The sequence below is a fragment of the Drosophila rhopaloa genome, unplaced genomic scaffold, assembly GCF_018152115.1.
Source record: "Drosophila rhopaloa isolate 14029-0021.01 unplaced genomic scaffold, ASM1815211v1 contig_115, whole genome shotgun sequence".
NCBI classification, from domain to species: Eukaryota; Metazoa; Arthropoda; class Insecta; order Diptera; family Drosophilidae; genus Drosophila; species Drosophila rhopaloa.
Genome location: NW_025334990.1, coordinates 16,950,392 through 16,964,369, shown reverse-complemented (window position 1 = coordinate 16,964,369; position 13,978 = coordinate 16,950,392). Strand labels below are relative to the sequence as shown.

At 42.2% G+C, this 13,978-nt stretch overlaps 2 protein-coding genes across 3 annotated transcripts; one reads left to right on the top strand and one right to left on the bottom strand.

Annotated features, from left to right (window-relative positions):
- Positions 1–2,260: 2,260 nt before the first annotated feature.
- On the bottom strand, positions 2,261–8,467 carry LOC108048881 (protein N-terminal glutamine amidohydrolase). The gene is made up of 5 exons (XM_017129822.2): positions 7,408–8,467; positions 4,064–4,217; positions 3,518–3,666; positions 3,330–3,454; positions 2,261–3,270 (listed from the first exon to the last, which is right to left on the bottom strand). The coding sequence occupies exons 1-5, from the start codon at positions 7,464–7,466 to the stop codon at positions 3,140–3,142; spliced, it is 618 nt and encodes a 205-aa protein (XP_016985311.1). The 5' UTR covers positions 7,467–8,467; the 3' UTR covers positions 2,261–3,139.
- Positions 8,468–9,900: 1,433 nt separating this feature from the next.
- LOC108048878 (facilitated trehalose transporter Tret1) lies at positions 9,901–13,978 on the top strand. 2 transcript variants are annotated; one of them, XM_017129817.1, is made up of 4 exons: positions 9,901–9,963; positions 11,132–11,628; positions 11,777–12,085; positions 12,968–13,978. In XM_017129817.1, the coding sequence occupies exons 2-4, from the start codon at positions 11,166–11,168 to the stop codon at positions 13,762–13,764; spliced, it is 1,569 nt and encodes a 522-aa protein (XP_016985306.1). In that variant the 5' UTR covers positions 9,901–9,963; positions 11,132–11,165; the 3' UTR covers positions 13,765–13,978. The 2 variants fall into 2 exon arrangements, with proteins under 2 accessions (XP_016985306.1, XP_016985305.1); XM_017129816.1 differs by having other exon boundaries at positions 9,901–10,113.

Genomic DNA, 13,978 nt, shown 5'->3' with positions numbered 1-13,978 from the left:
CTTTGTTTGCGGAGAAAGAGCAGACTGGCAACAAACAATTAACCCATGAGAATTTAAACAAATTTTGGGTTATCAAATATTATATTTTAAAGTAATGTTATTTATGTAGCAATTAAAATAAGCTACATGGTCAGAAAATAATACTATTAAATAATAAAGACTTTTTTTTAAGTTTTAGGGTAATTTTCATAGCTATAAAAAAATAATTAAATTATAAATCTGAATAAGAATCTATAAATGCCAAAAAGTCAATTGATACTTGAATTTTGACCACAAAAGAAAAGATAAAATCAATTGATATTAAAGAATCTTAATATGCTTGAACCTTGGAGATAAATAAAAAACAATGCTTGGTTATATTGTAAATATTCTAAATATGATTATTATTATTTTGTTCAGAGCTATGTATTAAACAAAACTACTGTGATAATAATATAATGGCAAAACAAATAATGCTTTTAATGCAGAATACCACCAATTTTCAAGGAGAGGGTTAACAACGCCACCAAATGTTTACAAAGCCGGTTCTGGAAATTCACTCAACACAATCTGTGAAAAATTTGGGACTTCCCCATTGTCCACAGCATAAGGAATTCCTGATAAATTCAGAAAAAAATAAACAACTAACAGGACACATGGGTTTTTAAAATGCAATTTCAAGAATATTTTATTGATCGGTATTTTTAATTTAAGTGGTATTCATATTGGTTTTCCATTAGCGCGTCAAATTTGCAGAATTGAGAGAACAATCATAATTCATTGATCCATAAGTTGAATGTTATTACATTTGCTTCTTGCTTCGTTTGACTTTGGTTTTTCGCTTGTTTTGTTTTATGTATGCACGTATAAATACTAGGGAGTTGCAAAAATATGTTACAATAACAATCAAAAGTACGATCGATAGTTGGTACGTTGGATAATTAATAGATAAATAGATTAACAAAGGCGTAGGCCAATAAAGCGTGGAATCTGCTGTAAATCCTAGTTCTCAACTAAGGTGTGTGGGAGGGGGTCTTGAATTTCGAGGGTTTTTCGAGGGACAACCCATGGAATTGAAACCACTTTCAGCTATCGGGGTTCAAAGCGGATTTCGGATGGAGGAGGAGGAGAAATTAGCCTGTCCTGATCTGATCTGAAATGTTCTTCTGCTATCGGAGGTTATCTTCCCTTTGGTACAGATATTTCTGAATCAAAGTCGGCTGCGGGTTCTCATTGTTTGCATTTATGCTCAGTTGCGATTCATTTTAGTTAAATATATGCTTATGTAAAAAAGAGTAAAAAGACGCGCAGATCTCGCGCTGGCGCCAAAACTTAATGATTAGCTTACAGCTATATATATATATATATCTGCCCGTTAAATATCTATTTATTTGCGCGAGCTGCCCAATATTGTTAATATGCCATGTTATCGGGTTGTAGTAGAAAATTGGAAGAGAAAAAGAGCGGCGCAAATGCCAAGTTACACGATAAGTATGCTCTATCTATGCGAGTGTCTATTTATAATTGATTTTTACACACTTAATTGTAATCGCATGCTTGGTGCTCGATTCTTGCGATAAACAATTTCCGATTGACCAAAGTAGCCATCGATAAACACAACTCAAAGGTAATCGTATAAATATATGTATAGGTATCTATCTAATCGCAGATACATTGAGAACATTAAGAAACGTTTCGTGTTTTTGGTTGTTTGCTAGAGTTGTATAATTAAGAGTTTAGGTTTAACTTTGAGACTTTTGCACAGCATTTATTTTTTATACATCCTCGTTTATGTTATATATATTCATATGTCTATATGGTATTCCCCGTACAAGTACAAGTCGAGTAAAAACCCCTCTATACAAATCCAAAATCAATGTAAACCAGTGAATCAAAAATAAATGCGAGTTTCGTTAACTAATCCGAGTGTAAAAAGTTTGGAAGCCGGACAACAAACAATCGAAAGAAGTGACACCTATAGAAGGACACTCTAGGGATAGGATAGATGGGGATTTTATTTTGGAGGAGTAGGGCTGCAGCTACCGTAGAGCGTATAATGAATCAGTCTTTGCGCGTCACAAGTCATTAATCGAACGGGGAAACGATACGATAAATATATCGAAATCAACGCTAAGCGGGGTTCGGATTTTTCGATTTTTCGGATCGGGAGTGGGAGTGGGAGTGGGCGTGGCGGCTACTAATACGGATTCGACTGAGGATCCTCGGGCATACAAACCGTACAAAAACTAGCTAGATACAAACATACAATACACATTATCAGTATTATCATCGATTCGATTCGATTTGGTTTGGTTTGGTTTGGTTTCCGTTGTATACAAAGTAGATAATATTCGAATTACAATTATAATTGCGGTACGAGTACGTAATTAGTGTAAACACGGTAAAACAAGTTAACAAGCTTTAATGCAATTATACCGCCTCGAACTCGAATTCGATTTCGCTTAGAGTCGACGTTAACGTTAGTTTAGAGTAGAGTGTGAGTTAGAGTTAGGTGTGGGTTAGCTTTGAGCCTAGCCAAAAATTGAATTACAGAATCGAGAGCGTAGCGTAGTATGCAAAGTGGTAGTATTTCCATATCCATATCCATATCCATATGTATATCGACGCAACGCATATCCGATCAGATATCCGCCGGCCGGCTTGTTTACTCGTAATTGGTGCTTTTCCATTTCGTTTAGGTTTAGGTTTAGAGTTACAAAAAGTACTTGGAGTAGAGTAACGAATAAAAATCTCATCTCTGCCCTCGGCTATTCATATATGTGTGTTTGCTGTTATCGAATACAATACAATACAATACGTACAATAAAAAAATGTATAATTAGATTTATAATTTCTTTAGAATCGAAGTTCAATGCAAATGAACGCCAATAGCTGCGTGGCGCCAGCGTTTTAACCTTCTTCTGCATTTGATTTCTGTTAACCTGAATACAAAAATACATTATCATAAATATATTTATATGTTCGCGTGTATATGTATGTATGTATATGTATGCAATTGGTAATTAACTGTCTGGTAACGACAACGACAAAACGATTTCGATACGGATTTGTATTTGCATTTGGATGTGGTTGCGTTTCAGGATGCACTATGCATCTGTGGGATGTCGGGACTGTAGATCCCCGATCCTGGAGCCCTGCTCTACTTGTTGTTCTGGGCCATCACATGGGGCGACTTGTAGAAGTTCTGCACGAATTCCGAGAGGCTGTAGACCGCTCCAGGACCTTTTCCTGCGCTCATGCAGATGAAGTCCCCCAGACAGTGCATGTTGGCTGGGAGTAGAAAGGATATAGGTCAGTAGTCCCTCTGGATATTCAGCTTAAGCACTTACTGTTCGAGAGAATGGGTGGATATGAGGGCGGCGGCTTGATCCAACTGCCATCCGGCCGACGCATGTGACGCCGATCCGACGAGAACTCAATGAGATATGTGTCTGCGGGTATGACTCTGAAGAATCTATCGGAAGTGAAGGAAACAGTTGCAGTCTGATTCCCCCTGCGGATCCTGCAAAGTACCCACCTGTGGTGCTCCGGTCGCAGGGCCAGATCGGAGCGGAACGTCTCCGTCACGTACTTGTGGAAGTATGTGGGAAAGGGCAGCGTGGTGTCCAGATCGAACACCAAACAGCGATTCAGCGAGGGATTGTGCATGAAGAAGACGTGGTAGTCCTGAAGTTGAGTGGTAATGTATAGAATGATAATTTACAGATATGTTCTAGGAGAGCAACCTAATTTCAAAGTAATCAATATGCTTTACATTTAAGACATGAATGTAATGAAGACTACAAATTGTTTTGTAATTTCCTCTTGTATGTTTCTTAACTATTTAATCACAAGTTAAGTAAAGTTTGCATTGATTTATTTATAATTATAATTATATACTTCAAATTCAACTTAAATTATCAAAGCTGGTAGTTAACGGTGCAGCGGCTGCCTTAAAATGTTGAGTGCTGCAACGTGAACAACCCTTTCTTAATGATTTGTTTTATTATTTCTAGATTTGATCAGCATTTTGATTGATTCAGAATCGGTTTAGCTCCCCCACTTCTGTGGCGCATCCACTTACCCATATCACAACTTGATCGTCGCCGCGTCCCGCCTTCTGGCGCCACAGGGGCACGGTGCGACCCTCGTTGGAGACGAAGACGGCGTAGCACTTGGACAGCTCCTCGGGCCGCGTACGCTTCACCTGCTCGCAGAGCTTCCACACGTTCTCCTCGCTGGATGGCGCAAAAACGCAAAAACAGAGGCACAGTCTTAGCAATCGATAGATGCCCTGCTTAGGAGCAAGATTAGCTGGTCCAAGTCTTAGTCACAGTCTGAGTTCCAGTCCGGGGCTAATCCCTGCACGAAATGTCAAGTGGCCCAGCCCAGCCCACTCTAACCTTTATCAGCAACAGGCCGCCTCTTTGGCATTATAATAATCGATTTTGCTCGGCACGCGGCTGACTTTTGGCCCGTGCTTCTTGCCAGTTTGGTGTTTATGGCTCTTTCGAATAAATTCCAATCAATTCTACTGCCACACATTGTTGCTCGGCTGTTGGAAGAATGGGCGGAGGGGTGGGCGGCCTTAGGAGCATGCGACTGGGGCATTAAACTAGGTGGCACAACACAAAAGCAGCCACATCAACAGTAACAGGTATAACAAGGACTCCGGGGCGTGGGGTTTCGAGTGGCAGAAGGGAGGAGTCAGGTGGCATGCCCCACTCAAGTGGCGCGGTCAAAAGTCGCGACTGAAAGTGGCTCGCGGCGATATCGTGAGCTGGTGTTATTAATGCCGCCAGGCAGAGATTGCTTTAAATGGGCGAAGGGTAGGGGTTTCCTTGGTGGTGGGGTGGTTCAACCCGAGACCCAATTGGAGAGGCTTTCCCAAACCCACACAGAAAGAAAAGCTAACATATGATAATCATTTTATGACTTTCACTGAATTGGTGGTGTGATTTAAAACCACCTAACTACTTTTGTATTTCAAAATGAATTATGATGGTGTTTAGATAATATTTCGCCATTTTCTCTCTCGAAGGACATTCGAACTTTTATAGCTATCAAATTATGAAGACCTGGTGTGAAAGAATTAATAATACCTGTACTTATAGTCTCTCTTTGCCAATATAATATATATATATATATATATATATAATTTTTGTTTTACTTTTAAAGCTTATTTCTTTATGGATTAATGTAAACGAAAGAAAGTTAGCATCAACATTACCTAACTCGAAGTCTCTATAAGACACACTATTTTTTGTTGGCAATAGAGAGTATAAATACAGATAAAAGAAATTCTCCAGAATGATAGTGGTTCAAGGTATGTTTGGCCTGAGCTGGTTTTTCTCAGTGCATTGGCCAAAATGCCAGAAGGCAGTGTCTAAACTCGCGAGCCGCTGCAACACGCAGCCCACAGATGGCGCCTGCTGTGGTGTGTATGCGAAGGAAAACGAGAGCGGTGGGTTTTCCAGAGTTTTCCTGGAAGGAGAGATGAATCTGAGTGCAAATGTGAGTGCGCGAGCAGTTGCGAATTAATCAATGAACATGTCCTGCGGGAGAAAGGGGGCGTTGGTGGGTGGAGGATAGTGGGTGGTTGGGTTGGATGGGTTGTTTGTTTGGCAGTTGGGCGTTATGAGGTCAGAGAACGCGACGACATTTTATCTGGCCATGTAAATGGGTGTGCGTGTGTAAAAACTTTTTTATGCTCTGCGCCTTTTACTTTATATTTTTTTGCCGCTTATTTTGTGCGAGATTGTGTGTGGGTGGCGGAACATAAAACTCATATCACGCGGCAGGATAAACAAGTCCGCGCCGCCGATTCCTCGGGGGACCGCCTGCCAAGTTGCCATTACTTTGAGCCCGTCGCCGCCATGCCATTGCCGCCATTTTTGCAATTAGCATTTTAAATATTGCAGCAACGCGGGGACATGATGAACATACACCATATATGTAGTGTATCGTATAGTATAGTACACTATAGTGTGGTATGTATTTTGTTTAATTTTTGCTTTGCTTTTCGAATGTTTTTGTTGTCGGTCGGTCGTTTGTTTTATAGTCGAAACGCGCCTCTCGCATGTGGCCATAAAAACGAACCCCATCCTTCAGCCCGTCCTACCCCACACACTCACACAGATACAGGACACACACACTAGTGCAGGAGCACACCAACACAGTGGCACGCTTTTCTTGTTAGCAAACATGACCGTTTGACCTAATTTCTGGAGCTGCGCAGCGCCAAACGGCGCCGCATCAGGATGCTCAGAAACAGGATTCAAACTCGGGACGCCAGAGGGGCGATAAGGAGGGGGTGACAAAAGGATGCCGGGACGCAGGACTCACAGGAGTGAGTGAGTAATGAGCGAATTTGAATGCAAAGCGAGGAGGAGCACGGAATAAGCGCTGGCATAATGAAAATCATCCAAACAGGACGAAGGACATGGCTCCGCTGAGTGGCGAATGTTGTTGCCAAAAGAGATAACGCACAAAAATAAAATATACATAATTAAAAGAAGAAATGCTCGGCAGTTGGGACTGACCAAGCATGAGATAATCACTCACAGAAGTGTGAACCGCAGTGGGAAAATGTGTCGAAAAACCTGTAGTTCTAAGACCATATCTTTTCTTACTTATCCGATTTCAAAGTGTCATACTTCTAAATATTTTCAGTTTAATCCTCTACAAATCTGCGTTTACAAGTTGGTTATTATGGTGTCAAAAAACATACACTTCTTAGATTTTAAACTTTGTGAAAAAAGAATGGAAATATAATTGATTTTAGTGATTTAAATATTCTTGTTTGTTATTTCAAAATGCATAAGTAACGATTAAGATCTTCTAATTTAGATATAAATACCAATTCTTTAAAAAGACAATCACCACATTAATCAAAATGGGATAAAAGCGATTTAATACGATGTCATTTTTATTTTTACCTGTTGAAACGTTGAAATATTTTTATTGATTCAATATATCTAACCTATTTTTGTTAATCTTATATAAAGATAAAATTTCTAGAAAAAATAAATGATACCCCAATCATAATAAACTTCAATCCCCAAATTTGAGCCTGTTGAAAGAATATCTCTCACATAACGAGTGACCACTGTGTTTAGTTTATTAGGCTGAGCCGTGTTCTCTGCAGCTTTCGACTTCCCCTGGGAGGTATCCTATATATCATGGCCATTAGCTGCGCTGCCACTGTGTTAATATTCAGGTGCTGAAGGTTGGGTGAATGATTTGGTCTGCCTAATGAAAAAGTTTTCCATCTCCGTGGCCCACTGCGTTCGCATTTTGTTGTTGTTTTCGTTTGTCGTCTGTCGTTAGCTGTTGCTTTTGTTCCTGCCCGAGGGGATATAGTATCCCCACTCCTCCACATATATATATATATATTGTATACAAATATATATATGTTTATTTACTCACCAGTAACAGGACACATAGGAGCAGTCCGCTATCTTGGGGAACAGAAAGTCCGTGGTCATCTTGATGCGTTCCGGGATCTGTGGTTCTGGTCGCCTCTATTGCTATTGCTATGGCTATGGATGTCCTTGGGGCAGGAGCTGATGTGGGTGGACGATTGCAGGGTGGATTGCCGGGGGCCAGGGGCTAATTGTCACTGGGGACTGGGAGATTGCGCGAGACACGAGACGAGCGATACACAATCACTGCATTATGCGTCGCTGGCTGCCTGGACAAAAGCAGGGTGTGTATCTATGTCTATGATGCGGTGGCATCGGAGGATGCTGGCCTGGCTAATCCTGATCCTGATCCCGACAATGCTCCTGCTGGCATTCCTCCATTCCCAGGTAAGTCCTCCTGCTGCTACTCAGATGATGTGCCTGTCTTGCCTGTCTGTCCTTATATTTTTGTTATTTTCCCTGTCTTTTTCTGGCTTCCAGGATGCTGCTCACTCACACTCTTGCACACGGACACGGACACACATACACATGCACTGGGCTCTCTCACGAAGGAGCCGATTTCTCGTTTTCGTTTCGTTTCGATTTTTGCGATTTAAATTATGCTGAGGACTCTGGAGCTTTTATCTCTTGTTGCTGCTGATTCTGCCTTTGGCTGCTGCGATTTTTGGCTTGTTTTGGAAACGCACACCTGCCTAAAAACAAACGCGCTCATCCCCCGTTTCCGATATATTTTTTTGAGGGGGGGAGCCGGACAGGGATAAGGGGGCGGGCAGGCTGACCAGGTGACAGAGCCTGGGGCAACACACTCAGCAAACCATGAACGTATATCCTTCTTGAATGTCGCAGGTTTTCTCCGATCCACAGAAAAGTGCAGCCAAATAGAGTGTGTCCTGGAGAATCGCAAGGAATGCAGGCTGTGTGTGTTTTTGGGCACCCTTTCTATCAGCTTTTCCTTTTCCCTTCCACGCTCTGGTGGTGACTTTTCCGCTTTTTTTCTCGGCGCACTCCGCTCCGTGTTGTGTACGCGTTCCCGAATTCGCACAGTGTGACCCACGGGGAGCACTCTAGAATTCCAGCACAAGTTCTGCCACAAAACGCAAAATCCGAAAGGGTCCCAAGTTTCACACTAACTCAAAAAGCGCGCGCAATTTGATTCAAAATACGTGGGTTAAATTGATGATTCAAACAAATTTTTTCTAGTTAGAATATATGAAACAATAATCTTTTAAAAATTAAATAAACAAATAAAAAAGCTTATACAAAAATAAATAAAAACATGAAAGCAGAAAGAGGGCCGATAATTAACTATTGCACAATATGGTGGACTTAAAATAAAAATCCATTAAAATGGAAGTTGTAGAAGCATTTTAACAAATGTAATAATATATTATTAAAACTCGCTATTAGTTGGTTGGGGACCAACTATGCTTAATTTATTCGTTGAAAAATTAATTTTTAATAATACAATTAATTAGTAATAAATAAAATTGTAAAATGTAGATGTTTTAAATAAATAAAATCGTAAAATGTAAACAAGCCAAAGTCCAATAAGCTTTTTGTCATACTAAAAATAAACTGGCCCAATAAGAAATCGACAATATGGGCAGCACTGCTATTTGTGGAAATGCCAGTGCTGCCCATAGCTCACAGACAACGACTAACAGCTATGCCATTCCCATAAATTAACTGACAAACGCTAACTTGTATGCTACTATCCAACGGTTTTTCGTTTTTCGGTTTACTTAAATTTTTACGAGCAAATATTTGTCTCTAACACCTTCGTTAATCAGCACTATCTAATCACTTTGATTGTTAATGGCCAATTGACAGCCAGCAATTTCGGCAAAGCCAATTAGTCTTCTCCACCTCCTTTCCCCACTGTCTCTTTTTTTTGCAGTACTCGACAAATATTGCGGCAGGCAAGGCGAAATACCTTTCATTCGATAAGATAAATCTGCGCAGTCTGTGTTGCCATTGTAAACGCTTCTTGGGTTGACTTCCTCCACACCCACGAGTTAATCGGAGCGACTGATAAGTAGTATCTGTACTATATGTTATAAGGCAGATTGACTTAACCCACCCAGATCGACGACCAAAGGCCCCTTGGGAACTTAACATTATTGTTATTTAAAGGGCGCTTAATATACCGCGACCAAAAAACTGATAAGGAGCAAATCTGACAGCTTGGCAACTGATCGAAAAGTATAGGAGATACGAGATACAAAATCCATATGGGACAAATTGGGCAACCCTTTACTAATCAAGAAGTCCCAGCCGATCAGTATTCTTCCATTATCAGCAATCAAAACGATCATGACACACAAAACGCAAATCTATCGGCGGGATGACGATTCTTATATGGCAGTTGTTGTAGTTGTTCTGCTGCTCGAACCGCTTTATCGCGGGAAAGAGAGAGAGAGAGCGAGGAGCGGCGATGAAATCCGTGTAGTTTGGGGGTCCAACAACGTGGCAAGCGGCATTCAGTTGGCTCCAGCGCTTTACCGTCGACGGGTTCGCTTCGCTCCGATCCGCTCCGCTTTGCAGCATTTGATTTGGCAGTGTACGTACCACTCGGATCTTGGATCCACCTCGAGTCACGACCTTTTTTTTTGGTGAGCGGCACAGAACCTGTTTACCCGCCTCGTGGATTTTTGGGCAGCAGGTTGTCGAATCCGGTGAAAACCTAATCGCATCCACACAGAATACAGAAGTAAGTGCTCCCGAATGGAATTGCCTGGCAAGCGAATCCATTGAATGTTTTAATTGGCATCGATTGATCAAAGCAACGCACTCAGCTTGCGATCCACAAACAAAACGATCGCTGAGTCGAGGAATCAGCTGTGGCCCAGTCCCACTTTCAGTTTCCAGTGGACATCGCGAGAACAGGGTCAACAATCGCCGCACTTCTTATCGGCCATATATATTATGTTAGTACGCGTATTAGCGAACTGCCGATGGCAAGGCCATCTCATAGACTTACTTATAAAAGTCATAAACAAGAAAACAGGAGAGGAAGGTTAGATGTCCACACCGAAGCTACGAATACCCTTGTGCAACAGGTCATTATACATAGGAGTAATCCGGTTAGGTTCGAATAAGGAAACTAGTTTATTGGTTTATTGGGTGGTGCCCACGTTTTTGTAATCAAAGATATGCTACTTTACAGGCTAAAAAAAAAAAAAAAAGAAAAAATTAATATAGGAACAAAACTAAAGCCATTATTTTATGTAGGATACCTATCTGAAAACTCATTGTTATTTGTTTAATACTGTCCAAACAACAAAAGTCTAACATCATTTGGTTGTTATGGTTACCATGTCATTAGTGATTTAAACACTGTGTAATTAGAGTTTTTAGCAATAAATATGATTCTCATACTTATCTTGGTTACAGAGAGAGACAAGTCTAGCCATAATCTATTGTGTTCTTATAAAGCAGTTGAGCTGGGCAAATATGCAAACCCTATACTTTATAGTAGCTTTATAAAACTTAAGTTATATGCAAAGGCAAGCAACGAATGAGTAATCATAACTGATGAATTGTTTGTTTGCTTTTCTTGGGACTATGGCATAGCGTGGTAAATTTGCATTGCCCTTTAGTGGAGCACGGGCAATAACATTTGGGTTAGGGCCAGTTATCTGAGCAGGAAGTGTTTACCCACCGTGAGAGTGCCAGCAAATGGCAAATCAGAATCATTCCCGTTTAAAAACTCTCTTCTTTTTTACCAGAGATAAGACGAAATCCCACCTGCCAACCAACGAAATGGATGAGCAGCATCGAAACCTGCAGCAAAATGGCCACGAAGTCAATGAGAAGCAGGCCAGGATCGTGTCGGGATTGGATCGACCGCTGAAGACTCCACCTCCTGGGGAACAGACAAGGGCAGTGCGACGCCAGGTGGTCGCCGTCATCTTGGCCAACGTGGGTGTGATCTCCACGGGCATGACCTTGGCCTTCCCCACCGCCACACTGCACCAGCTGACGGACAACACGGAGCCAGTGCATCTGAGCTCCTCCCAGGCCACCTGGTTCGCTTCGGTAAATGCCCTATCGGCTCCGCTGGGCGGTTTGCTGTCCGGCTTCTTGCTGGACAGGATCGGAAGGAAGAAGTCCCTGATCGTGCTCAATGTACTCACTATCCTCGCCTGGATTTTACTGGCCACTCCCAGCGAAAGCAACGCTCAAGCCTTCTTTTGGCAACTCGTCGTATCACGATTCATGCTGGGTGAGTTTAAGATCACTCGATGACTGTTCTTAAAAACTAAAGAATTACTTGGATTCCCAGAGAACCCAAGTTCAATATATTCAGATAGAGAAAATCATATTTATTTCTGTAGTAACAACTTAATCATTTATCCTATATTCTTTTCTAGGTATTGGCATGGGTCTGGCCAGTGCCCCTCCAGGAGTTTATGCAGCCGAGATCAGTGTGCCCAAAACGAGGGGTAGTCTTATCCTGGGCACATCCATTTCAGTGGCCGGCGGCATCACAGTTCTCTACGGGATTGGGTATTGCATCCGCGATGACTTCCGACTGATTGCCATGATCTGCTGTGGCTACCAGTTGGTGGCCCTGCTCTGCGTCCTCCCACTCCCCGAAAGTCACTGCTGGCTGCTGGCCAAAAAGCGGGTGACGGAGGCCAAGCGGTCACTCAACTACTTCCGTGGTTTTAACAAATCGGGTAAGTTTCTTCCTACTTACTGATTAAAGTTACTTTGACCTTCAGAGTGCAAAATAAAAAAGGAATATCTAGATCTTTGTAAATCGTTCTACGTCAGACGTAAAATTTATTTATAACTGCAAACAAATCAAAGTCAAGTGGCGTCTTGCAATCAAATGATGATAACCTATTTATTTGTCCTACCACTGGCTTATCTTTTTATACCCGTTACTCGTAGAGTAAAAGGGTATATTGTATTCGTGCAAAAGTATGTAACAGCTAGAAGGAAGCGTTTCCGACCCTATAAAGTATATATATTCTTGATCAGGGTCACTAGCCGAGTCGATATAGCCATGTCCGTCTGTCCGTCTGTCTGTCCGTCTGTCCGTCTGTCCGTCTGTCCGTCTGTCTGTCCGTCTGTCTGTCCGTATGAACGCTGAGATCTCGGAAACTATAAAAGCTAGAAGATTGGCATTTTGCATGCAGATTCTAGGAGTTCCTACGCAGCGCAAGTTTGTTTCAAAAAGGTGCCACGCCCCCTTTAACGCCCACAATCGCATATATACGATTTTAAAAATTTAAATATTTCGGAAAAGTAAAAATGCAGTTTTATTGTGTTTATCAATACCTTTCGAAATGTAGAAGAAATTTTTCAAATCGGACCATTCGTTAAAAAGTTATGCGTGATCAAAGTTTCTATCTCCATCTCCCTCGCACTCCCTTTACCTGAGTAACGGGTATCTGATAGTCGGGGCACCCGACTATAGCGTTCTCTCTTGTTTTGTTTAGCATTTAAAATTTAAAAAGGCCATGGTTGGCAACGACTTAAGATTGATTAGAGTGATGAAATAGCTTTTAAGTGTCATGTGTTATGGATTGAATTAAAGTCTAATTTTTTCTCAGATGAAATCACACACCCCCAAGTGCTGGAGGAGTTCCAGATTCTGCAGAAATCCCTGCAACAGCGGGACACCGAGGTGAAGGAGTCCTTCTGGCGGAGTCTCAGGCAACCGGAGGTCCACAAGCCACTGGTCATTCTGATGACTCTGTTTGGCTTCCAGCAGCTAACGGGCATCTTCGTGGTCATCGTGTTCGCCGTGCAAATTTCCTCGGAGGCGGGCATTGAGATCGATCCATTCATGTGTGCCGTGCTCATTGGTTTGGCCCGCCTGGTCACCACCTGTCCGATGGGCTACATCCTGGAATTGTGGGGTCGCCGGAGGGCGGGCATCATCTCGGCCTTGGGCATGTCCGTCTGCATGTTTCTCTTGGCCGGACACAGTCGAATCAAGTTCCTCAATGAAGTTCCCTACCTTCCGGTGGTGGCCATTGTGGGCTTCATTGTGCTGAGCACTCTGGGCCTCTACACCCTGCCGTTCTTCATGATCTCCGAGCTTTTTCCGCAAAGGGTTAGGGGTCCAGCTTCGGGACTCACGGTGGCCGTCGGCATGTTCATCTCCTTCGTGGTGCTCAAGACTTATCCCGATCTCAAGGGCAGGATTGGCATGTCCAACTGTTTCATCTTCTTCGGGTTCATGGCTTTGCTGGCCCTGGTCTTCATTTACTGGGCTCTACCCGAGACCCGTCGTCGCACGCTCCTGGAGATCGAGGAGCAGTTCCGCTCGGGACGGAGTCGCCAAACTCAAGACCAGGCTGATGTCGAAATGAAGGAGGTCTTTGTCCGAAGGCCAGAAGAATAATGTTTTTAGGGGAGGTGCAAGCTTTAGAGAGTGACATAATTTACTTAAGTAGACCCCGTCGAGTGCTTAGTACTGTGATAGACAATAACAACAAAAGCAGAAAGACAAAAACCCATTTTACAAAATAAGAAATAATAATTCTTTGTTTTCCTCCTGAGAGGTCTAGAAATTTTACAAAAATAATATAAGAATAAACTTAGAGGAAACTAGAAAA